The 12102-nt window shown below is 37.8% G+C and overlaps 1 protein-coding gene across 1 annotated transcript in view; it reads right to left on the reverse strand.

Annotated features, from left to right (window-relative positions):
* Nucleotides 1-3702: 3702 nt before the first annotated feature.
* Nucleotides 3703-12102, reverse strand: part of chrdl1.L (chordin-like 1 L homeolog) — a 44963-nt gene continuing 36563 nt past the window's right edge. Inside the window, exons 8-10 of the mRNA XM_041572739.1 lie at nt 6340-6507; nt 6140-6229; nt 3703-5313 (exon numbers count right to left, since the gene is read on the reverse strand). Of these exons, the coding sequence (XP_041428673.1) occupies nt 5183-5313; nt 6140-6229; nt 6340-6507 (389 nt within the window). The 3' untranslated portion in view covers nt 3703-5182. The remainder of the gene's footprint in view (nt 5314-6139; nt 6230-6339; nt 6508-12102) is intronic.

Raw genomic sequence — 12102 nt, forward strand, 5'->3', positions numbered from 1 at the left:
CCAGACTAAGATATAATTAATCCTTGTTAGAAGTAAAACCAGCCTATTGGGTTTATTGTGTATATGGTGTATATGATGTTCTAGTAGACTTTTGGTATGAAGATCCAAATTACAGAAACATCCATTATCTGGGAAACCCCAGGTCCTGAGCATTCTGGATAACAAGTCCCATACTTGTACAAATATACCCGTAGGAAAACCAAAGATTGACCAGTTCCTGTTCCTAGCCTGTATATAAGGGGAGGGAGCACAAGGCTCAAACCCTTTGGTCTCTACCTAATACCAGGGGTGAATGTGCTGAGACGCCTGGGGAATCTTGAGGCTGAAGGGGATATTAAGTTGTTGAACCTTGTGATATTTGCTTTGATGTGAGTACATTTTAACTTTCAAATAAGCACATTTTATATGATCACAAGTGGACTGCTCCTCTTTTGCTGTTTTAGGTTTCTTCCTTTGTGAAGCGGAATGAGGTGACATAACGATCACCTGATCGAGTGTGGCGGCTCCCAACCAGGAAGTGGGGGGCCATTTGGAGGCTACAGACATCAATCAGTATTGAATTTTGGCGTTAAGCATCAAAACCTTTCTGCAACACGTCTGCGAGGTCCCAGCTAAGAATGAGTGTCACAGTGTAACTGTGTCTGTTGTTGTGCTGTTGTGGGTTAGAGGAAAATAACACAACAAAACACAGTAACACAATGGTTTGCTTTACTGCCTTGCAGTGTCAATGACCTGGAGTCAGTACTTATCAGGGCACCATCTACTGTTCATGGAGTTTTAAAGTTGTCTTTATGTTTGGTGTGATTCTTCTGGGCTTTCCGGTGTCCTCCTATAGTCTAACAAACAAAATGGCAAGGTAACTGATTAATAATAAGCTCCACTGGGCCAGAAGCTCATGTGAATGATGAAAAATTCTCACTGTTTGAAATCTGTTGGTGCCATAAAACAGAATATAATTATAAAAGGACAAAACATGGCAGAAAACCATAACAGAAGTGGGCCTGTTGCCATTTTGTTACTTTTCCATGTCATTTCTGCATCTGAGATGGATTAGACATTTTCTAACTTTAATAACAGTTGAAAAAAATGCTACAATATACAAACTTAACTGAGCCTGACAGTATTTGGGCATACTTTCCCTTTAAATGGCTAGCGATTTCTGAACATATCTAAGAGCAGAGTTTGGAATGAAGTTGGATTCCATTTCATGCATTTAGCACCGTTTACATTATCTGTCCAGACAGAGCAATTGGTATGTACACAAATCCTGCGAGGCTTACATAGGGAATACTTGGAAGTCCAAAAAGAATAGTTTATATGGAAAGAAGTCTTCTTTGTAAAAATGACACCTCTTTGCGGAGTATAAATCTTTTTTTTACTATAAAAGGAATAAAACCATTTACTAACAAAGTCAGCTCTTTATAACCTTGGCAGTGCACAATATTGTTTTTCTCAGCAATTGAGTTGATACACTAAATACTATACCATAGGTTAGATATACAGCAGCCAGTGGGTAGATACAAAGAATTCATGGTATTTAAAGATTCTGGAAATAAACAAGCATTCTGGAACACTTTGTACATAAAAGGAAAGGTACCATTGGGATATACCTATTAAAACACAGGTTTTGGATTCACACACTGGATTATTATCTATTGCCAATGATTCTGATGGCTATTGCCATACATGTAGATGTCCTAATTGCGGTGATATGGTTGGCACATGCACCAATCAGATTAAATTTCACAAAGCTGCATGGGACCTTCTTGTGTAGAAATTGGCCAACCTGGCTAATTGTTGACTGCACTTGTCCATCTGGAGCCAGTTTAAAATAAATAACAAATATGGCTAGCATACAAGAGATAAGAGGGTATGTTCATTAACTAACATCATTTATGTGATAGTAATCTAAGCCCTAGAGAAAAGTTCTATTGTGAGATCTCTCCTCACCCAACCATACCAAGAAGGGTTGCATACTTTCATTCAAACTGTCTGTCATAGGTTCTGGGCATATAACTAATACAGGTATGGGACCTGTTACCCAAAACGCTCGGGATCTAGGGCTTTCTGGATCCATAATTTGGATCGTCATACCTTAAGTCTACTGTAAACATTAAATAAACTAATAGGCTGGTATTGCTGTCAATAAGGATTAATTATATCTTAGTTTGGATCAAGTACAAGGTACTGTTTTATTATAACAGGGAAAAAAGAAATAGTTTTCAAAAATCTGGATTTTTTGGATAAAATAGAGTCTATGGGAAATGGCCTTTCCGTAATTCGGAGCTTTCTGTATAAAGGGTTTCTGGATAATGGATCCCATACCAGTACCGGTATGGGATCCCTTCTCGGTAAATCCAATATCCAGAAAGCTAAATTGCGGGAAGCTGTTCTCCTGTAATTCTTTTTAAGCAAAAAACTAGGTCCAAGCATTCCAGAAAATAGGTCCCTAAACTGTGGTATAACTGTGTAAGGAGGTGAATTTTGTGAACTCAACTGCAAATACTTTTTTCTTTTTATTGTTGTGCTTACTATTATTTTGCCACTGTTCCTATGCGGATAATAAAGATTCAGTGGCAGAAAGAGAAAATACTTTGGCCATTTTGGTTTTAGAACAGAAGTCTGTGTAGGGACTTTCATTCTCCAGGAGAATTCTAACTGCCACTAAACAGTGTATCCAGATTTGCTGATGGCTCATTCTACATATTTATGTTCCTAAAAGTGAGTTCCCTATGTTCCTAAATGGAGAATACGAATCAGCAGACTCTTATTGTTTAGTATTTATTGATTACAAGAGTCTTCTGATTCGTGTGCTCCATCCTATTCTCCATTTACGTATTATATTGGTCTGACTGGTGTGGCCTAATTAAGGAAAGAGAGCAGTAACACAGGTGGATTTCGTTAGAACAAACCCTCTTTGTTGACAGTTCCCTATGTTCAAGAGGTGTTCTTTCATTCATATTTCAACTTCTTTCAAATATATCCTTTTATTCACCTTTCTCAAAAATGGTGTGATCATCGACATATCCCTCAACTTGCGGAAATCTCAAAGAGGACATGATCTTCACAAGATTGAGAGACTAGGCTTAACCCAAAGACATATACCTGCAACCTGCTGAACCACAACTTGCTTGTTTCCCACTAACCACTGGTACCTTAACCTGCTAACAACTTTACTCACAACTTATCCTGCTTCCTCAATAGACATAGAAATGATGTCACAATCAACAAAGAAATAATGTCATCTGAGCATCAGTCAGAAGGTAGGAAGGAAGTTCTGCTAAGGAAGTGTAGGAAAACGGCTCACCAGACTAGACCCACACGCACCCCCATTTCACTACCCCTGATGTACCCTCAATATGCTTGTGTTGCAGGCAATTGCAAGTACCCAACCTGCTGCAGGGCTCCACTATAAAAGGACAGGTTGCTTTGCACTGAAAATGAGCCATGGCCTTTGTTTTAGAACCCCATATTTGTCTAAATCTGACTATGGAGTACACATCACCCTGAAACAAAAGGTTGATATTAGAAGGGTGATAGTCAGCCTCATCCTCTAGACTTAACTGGTCCTGGCACCAAATATTCTACTGCCTGGTTCCCATTATGGTTCATGTATTCATTCTGCAATAAAAGGAAGACTAAAGCTTAGCAAATATCTATACATGCAAAAACGCAGCATTTTTAATTAGAAAAACCAAAACATCACAAATATCACATTTTATTGTTCTGGTCTGGATATGTTTGCTTTCTTCTTACATTTTAGCAAGCTTACATGGCATGAGATGCTGACCCACAAATAATGCCATATGGACAGATTATTGGCTTTCATTATGGCACTGATGTTTTTTGGATGTGATAAATATGTATGCCAGAGAAGAAATTTGTTAAAGCTCATTATGTACATTTTAGCCAAACTATTACCTTAATACCCTAATGTTCCTTTCCCCCTTCTCTTGTTAAATGGTTATCTATTAGACACACAGAAACTGACAGCCTATACCTCCTTGCATTCTTGCTTTGAGATGCCGAGAGAGGAAGTTCAGCAGCAGCAGCTGGAGGGTCATAAGTTAGATGACCTTATACTCTAACATTGGTGCACATTTACAGGAAACCACAAGGAACCAACCAAAGCTTAGCTTTTAGTACTCTATCTGTGCAAGGCTGATTTTTGAATGAATGTATTTTTTTTGACCAATGTTATGAGTTTATTGTTGAAGAATGCAACCTTTACTCACCTGGTGCAGGGTTTTTTGTCTGCCAGCATATCATAATAAAGTATATTACATAGTATTCTTCAGAGACAAGACACAATACATTGGCATGTAATACTTGCCAATAAAAACCAACACTCACAGGCAAGATAATAACATTTGACAATATCATTTCTGTGAAGGACAGTGATCGATTTGCTATCATATAGTTTGTTTTATATTCGTTGGTATATTATATTATGAACACATGTAGTCAATAGGCAACGTCACCCTACAGAGTAAGCAAGCATTGGGGACTGTGCAAGTAATGATCACAAGTCATTCTTTTTGTTTCTGATTGTCTGTGGACACACAACTTGCTTTGCATTTATGTCATGGACCAGTTCATTAATAAAAAAAAAAACTGGACGTTTTTTGTTTAACTGAAAAACTTTGGTTTGGACGAACATCATGGTTCCCATATAATCTAATGTAGCACTATGGCAATAGCCCACAGCAAAAAGCAGACGTGCTAATTCTTAGTGCACTAGGACATTCAACATTTAGCTTTGATGAAAGCTATAAATTGAATGGCTGCTGTAAGTTACTGCCCTATGTTGTTAAAGCAGCACCCTAGATATTAGCCAGTGATAAAAATGGTCTGCAGAAATACACTGATTCACACACTTATATGTTGTCTTCTACTGCTTTATGCATATTCCATTAATATTAACTTTTCAAATAAACATTTCATAAAAAGAGAAAAAAATGTTCAGATTTGATGCCAGCCCTCTAAGGCAAACGAGGGAGCATTTAAATGCTCTTATATACTTGGATTTGCCATTTACTTTCTGCAACACATCATGTGTAACAGTCCTGACATTCTGGGTTCTGCAACAGTGTTAACTTAAGCAGAATCAGTCTGCAGTCCAGCTACAAATCCAATGTCTTTAGGCTGCTTCTGGATTTTAAACCCCTTCAGAGTTCTGCTCTTAACAATGGCCCTTTTCACTCTTGTCTATATACAGAACCTTCACCAAGTCTTCCAGTTCTGTCCGACAAACTCGTGTTTCGCACATGCGGCTTATTTGTGATTCCCCTTCACTGAAGATTTTCCACTGACCTTAAAACAAAAGGGAGATGCTGTTAATAAAGTTTCAGAGCTCCTTACTGGGCCATTATAGCCACTAGAGCATCTTTTTGGGGTGCATTGATAGTTATAGAGATTATTGGCAGCTATAGGAAGAAGCATTGTGGCATATTAGGCTTTGTAATTTCATTTATGGAGAACATTTTGGAAAATTTGTTAAAATGCATGGAGCACCCTAATATTGAAAGTTGTTCTTTATGACTGTCAGGGGTTTTTTAAGGACAAGGAAAGTCATATTCACTGGAGGGGGCAATTGGATCGGCAGCTCCCAGTGAAAAACCTGTGAACAGTTATCTTTAAATCTTAGATAACAGCCAGAGGAATAATGGGATACTTGTATGTAAGATTCTTACTGAAAACATTAGCGCAAATCCTGAAATGCATTCCAATACAAATGAATACGTGTCTCCTCATGAAAGATTATGATCTGCCTAGAAACAACGTCCATACTGCTTCAAATTAATTATTTACAATTTTTAAGGCATTCACATTTCACAAGATAATTTTCTATCTATTATTTCTCACCTATTAATTTTGTGAGGGGTCACATCACCACCAGGGAAGCTCCAGTGAATTATTAGAGCAAGTGTTGTACACCAGTAGTAACAGACTATTATACTTGCTTCCTATAGTCACTGATCTTTGTATGGATACATCTGCTGAAAATTGTAACACTAAATACACCTTTTTTAATTATAGAAGCAAGCAGAAAGCCGGAAACGTTGCTTAAACAATAGACATTTTACCAGAAATATAAAAATCCGTATTTTTGGGCCTTTGAAGACTCATGCAAACTTACTTGGTGTCGTCCTTGTTATTTGTTTGAATTCCTGCTGCTCTTTAAATTCTTCTGTGGGCATTTTTTCTGTGTAAAACTGGCGCAGAATGCCTACCAAGAACAAGAGTTGATTGTGTTTACACAAAGGAGCATGAGAGTTGGATTTCCATCAGTTCCCCTGCTCCCATAGACACTAAGAACAGACTGAAAGCTCCTGTTACCTTTCTGAATGATCCACACATGGATGTCTGATATAGGGGGGTCATCTGTCACTACAGCAATTTTCCTGATGGTTTCCCCTTCCTCCAGTAATACAGCTTCATACACTGGAATGGTTTCTTCTCCGCATAAGGAATCTCTGTCCCCAGAATGAGGGTCAAAACCTTCCTCTGCAAGAACACACCAAAGCAAACTTACATTATAGGTTTTTGGAAAAGCATTGTGATACTGAACAGCTACAGACGACTTCTATAAACATATTTCAATCATAAAATGCCATGAAAGGAAGAATACTGTAATGTGTCTACATTTGCTGTAACATTAAAATCCCTTAGCTCGGTTTGAACTGAATGGAGAGAATTTTTTTGTTGTTGTATGTAGAATATATATGGGAAAGAGTTGCACATGGGACCAAAGAGCCAATTGTTACTGTGAAACAGATACCAAAGCAAGGAGTGCTGCAGTAATAACTGGGAAAACAGAGGAAAAGGACATTGATATTTCCACATTTCCAAAAATGTCCTTCTGTGGAACTCCTCTGCTTCCACCATAATTTTTCTGTTCTTTTCTTGTCTTCATCCTTCTTAGAAGCTTTTTATCGTGTTTAAGTGCCACACAAAACTCTGGGTTTTTATCACATTCTGCCCCCATTGGTATCTGTTTAGACTTCTGTGAAGCAGTATAATAAAAAATTTCTGAGGCTGTACCAGCTCTAGTAACAAGAAGCAGCCAATTAAATGCTTACTTTTAAAAAGATGACAATAGATGGTTTACCCTGGATTGGTTTATTTGGTTATTAAGCCTGGCACAAAGTTGTGCCTTTTAATATGTGACACCCATAAACTCCAAATAGTGGTCTGTTATTATTGTTGTTATTATTATTATTATGCAAAAATAGTATAATAAATCAGTTCTATGTCTGCTGCCCCCTACCTGTTGAATACAGAACATATCTAGAAGATGATACACTACTATAATGCCATGCATTCACACACAAGCTCACTGTATAATGGGGAAGATACAGGACCTGTGGACATGTCAAGAAGTGGAAGGAAATGCTCATGTGATCTTAAAGTCAAGGCATGGATAGATTTATATATCAAATTTACCATTACCAGCTGCTTTGGTACAACTACATAAACATCCTATTAACTGAATCATTTTTGGTGTACTTCTTGCTTGTATTTTCCATGAGATTAGAGAAGTACAGAGTAATTATAGATGTGTGGTCTTGCAGGGAAGAATTGTCAGTTTTTAAATTGCACTGTTCAATTTGGCATCCATAGCTGGAGAGGGCAGTCTACGCAATGAGAATTGAAAGGCTAGACAGTCATCCCTGTTTATAAAGACAGTGACCATTTTTGGTAGCAGTGGTAATCCTGCTGTTCTGATTTTTTTCTCAGTCTTGTGTGAAGGTGCCAATTTATATGGGAGCATCTGGTTTGAAAGTCTAGTCATGGAGATTAATATTAACATGCAGTTGACTGATCAGCTCAAGGGATGTGCAGAACATGAGGGAGCAGAGACAGAGGAAATGTTCTGAGGATCACATTAGGGAATAGCTTTTAAATAAAAACAGTTATTTGTAATACATTTTTTAAATTGACATTTTTTAAAGTGATTCTATTTCCTTTGATACACTTTGATGATTTTTTGTTCTAAACAGCATTGTTGGCACGTAACATTTCTATGTATCTGTTCATTCTTCCAGCTTCTAACCTTATTTAGCCTGGCGACTGATAAACTGGCCTTGTGTTATGAGGTGTCATTGACTGCTGCTTTCTAACCAGTTACATCAGCACTCTCCCAGAGCAGGAAACGACCAGAATATTTTATAATTATTGCTGTAGAAAGACCAACAAAATGTAATAAAATAAATTGACGTTGCAGTATAGCCAGGATTGCATTAGGATGAGCTTTCCTTACACATGGTTTAGTTCAGTAATGCCATGAAGAGGAAGGGGGATGCATTTTGGGGAATGTAATTTGTTCTGACTTTAGATGCCTTGGTAAGAGAAATTAGACACTTGGGGGATTATTTTTCTGGTCAGGGTTTTTTGGGCAAAAAAAACCCTTTAAATATATCCAGATTTATTATGCACCGAAGCTGTAAAAAGTCAGAATCCAAAACCTTCATACATACAGAAGTCAATGGCAGATGTCCCTTTAACAATTTGAAGATTTTGTGGTCTGTTTTTAGGGCAATAACTCAAAAAAACGAGCAAGTTGGTTACTAAATCCAAAAAATTCATACAATTTCCCTTGATTTTATTGAGTTTTTTCCGACCCCACTTTTTTTGGTAAATAAGATAAAATCGTAGATGGGATTTTGGTCGAGCTTTGGTTTAATAAAAATATAAGTTAAATTCAAGTTTTTGTAAATAACCTCCTTGGTGACTATTTTATAAGGAAACTAAGCTCCACAACTGCTGTGAATAGAGGGAAGTTGACTCACAGTCACTGTGAGTTGCTAAATGAGTGAGTTCAGTTTCATTGCAAGTATACTTTGAAGGGCCTTAGACTTGAAGGGCCCTAAAATGATGTTGTTAGGTCAATTATTAGAGATAATGAACAGCCTTACAGACCCTGCCTACAACTTTTTCTTTTCAATGGTGTAGGGCTTTTCAATGTCATGTAGGACTATGATGTCATATATGAAGCACAGTGGGTTGCAGCTAGGGTTGCCACCTGGCCGGTACTTTGCCGGCCTGGCAGGTAAAAATGATGGTTGATCCCAATGTTATTAATAGGGGAAAAAGATAAATATATAGGAAGCAGTAGCGATCCTAGAGGGGGGCGGGCCCTGGTGCGTGACGCGCAGCCGGGCCCCGCCCCCTCCGTACGGCCGCATTTGGCCACATTTGTCAGTGGCGCACGGACTGCCGGGGGCCCTGAGGGGGTGCGGGTCGCACCCCTGCTCCCCCGGTAGTTCCGCTTGGGTAATGTCATATGCTGATTTGGCCCAGAAAGCAGCTTCAGATATCCTTTATAGATGTACTTGTGTAGATCTTGATAGTACTGATTTTAATGTTTTCCAACAGTGGCACAAGCTGCTTGCGTTATGCATTGGCTTTGGATGAGCAAAGTATTTGTTAAAGGAATTGTTCAGTATAAAATTAAAAACTGGGTAAATAGATAGGCTGTGCAAAATAAAAAATGTTTCTAATATAGTTAGTTAGCCAAAAAAATTAATGTATAAAGGCTGGAGTGACTGGATGTCTAACACGATAGCCAGAACACTACTTCCTGCTTTGCAGCTCTTTTGTTTTCCACTGATTGTCCTCATCTAAAGCTTCTACAGGTGGTGTAACCAACATATTGGCTTGTTGATGGTCAATATGTAGAATACACAAAACAAAGAGTGCAGCTAAATACAGGGAGTATGTACCATAGCTACCTTTGGTGCTGAGTAATTTCTAAGAGGAAATCAGCAGATACATATGTTTCCTTGCATAAAATATTTACAGTTAAAAGAATTTGTAGTAAATTGAAAATACATTCATATGTCCTTTATGCAGTTTGAGGAGTAACTGGTGAGGAAACCCATATATACTGTGATAGTGATGCATACATGAAGAGCTTAGATATTACAGAAAGCAAAAAAAAAAAATAAGTTTTTCATAAGAGATGTGTGTCTCTTTAATGGCAACATAAAGCAAAAATGTAAAGCAATGTTCTACCTGTCTAGATTTTAAACATTTTCTTCTTCAGATATATGAAAACATCTGTTATAGTTGAAAATAATATGACCTTCACCATTTCTTTCCCCCATCACCTGACCTGGACACCACTGGGCAGGCCAACCTCAAAGTTTGGGAATTACTGCTTTATTGGATACCCTTCAACAATAAAGGATTTTGTTTTACAGACAAAAATCTCTACTCCTCTGTCTACATCCTTTTATGTTGGAAACAATTCTGTGTCTTCATATGATTGGCGAGGCATGGAACATTCTGTTTTAGAAACCAGGGATGTCAAACAAATTGTGATTTACTGGAAATCTTATTATTATAATTCTTACACTCTGTGCTAATTTAGAATCAAATGACAGGAAAAAATGAGGAGTCATTCCATTTTTGGTAGAAAGGAGAAGGCAGACTTCACTGGTTAAGGTACTGTAACTTCATATCTGTAGGGGAGCATAACACAGCTTTGCCTACAACTATATTCCTTGGTGCTGCTAATAGCTCAGACACGATTGCTTTATCTGCTTACTGGAGCTGGGTTTAGCCTATCCTTAACTGACCTGTGGGAAAGTCATCAAGAATTTGACATTCTCACCAGCCAAGGAAAGCTGCTATTTATTCAAAAAACAGAACCAGAATTTATTGCTGTTACAACCTTAACCTTTTGGCTGCCAGTGCACTGCATTAGCAAGCGAACATGTGATGATCACAAGTTATAATTACACTAAATGTAATTGCTTTTGCAATTTAATTTGCAACATGTTTACTAAGCATAAGCATAGCCATATATTGTAATTTTATTGCATCGTTGTGAAGATACACTGCTTGATGGATGTTGCCAGGCTGTCAAAGCCTGGCACACAAGATGATAATCAGAGCTCTGTCTGTATGCAAAATTAGTCCATCTTTCCCACTCTGTACTAATCTATTATACCCATCCTGATAAGGAATTATATGGTAGAAACTTCCAAAAAACATTATAAATTCAGGTGGTTAATGAAATATGGTGCTTTGGGCTTTAGATGAAAAGTATGCCCCAAGTTATTACATCTTGCAAAGCTCTTGCACCACCGAATCCTCTGTATTGGTCAGAAACTGACCCCAAAAGATCCCTTGATCACATTAACTTGGGTGAAATGGAACCGGCACTTCTGAGCATCTTTGTAAATTGCTGCTTCAATTTGTAGGTAGTTCCTATAGACTTCCAATGTGTGCAATATAAGTAAGATCCAAGTGTATATTAAAGGCATTCATAAAGCTGCTGTTTGGTGCAGCTACTGAACAGATTTGCTTACATGAAAGAAAAAGGCCCACTAACACTTGGGCAATACCAGGAGTTCCTGCTAACTCAGTGGGCCAGACGCTGATCATTATAAAGATGATGGATGAATCATGTGCTTGATGTGTTTGTCATTATCATACCTCCCAACATTTGAAAAACGGAAAGAGGTACAAAAAGTTCTGCTGCTTGAAGTGTGGCGAAATTTTTTTTACCACGATTATTTTGTGGCCACACCCCTGTCCGTTTTACAAAATTTGCCAGGTAATGGAAACTTTTAAAACACATTTTTGGGGGTTTTATGACCATGCTCAATTTGTTATTACATATTACTAATGGAGGTGAATTGCCCTTTAAGATGAAAGCCTTAGTTCTCCCAAGAGACTTGCTTATCTTCAATAGTTACAATTGTACCTTCACTTATATTAAATTGTTACAAATGTCTCTAAGTGCAGGTGCAGTGTATTCTGGGCTCTCTGCCAAAAAGCCTCTAGGCAGAGAATTAACTTTTAGAAACATTGTATCTTTTTTTGGCTCTTCACTGCAGGAGATCAAACAGAAACTCATGACATTTCAGAAACAATCCGGGACTAAGGACTGAGCTGACAAAACCGGTACTGCCCACGAAAAACAGGACATTTGGGATGTATATCATTGCTTAAAGGACAATCATATTCTAAGATAACTTGCAATTATTCTTGTTTGTATTCAACAAAATTGTATATTTTTATTTACTTGTTTTGCAGCTTTGGCATATAAACTGCTATCTCTCTGGGTACATTTATCCTAGCAACCAGACA

Source organism: Xenopus laevis, chromosome 8L (assembly GCF_017654675.1).
Source record: "Xenopus laevis strain J_2021 chromosome 8L, Xenopus_laevis_v10.1, whole genome shotgun sequence".
Classification (NCBI taxonomy): Eukaryota; Metazoa; Chordata; class Amphibia; order Anura; family Pipidae; genus Xenopus; species Xenopus laevis.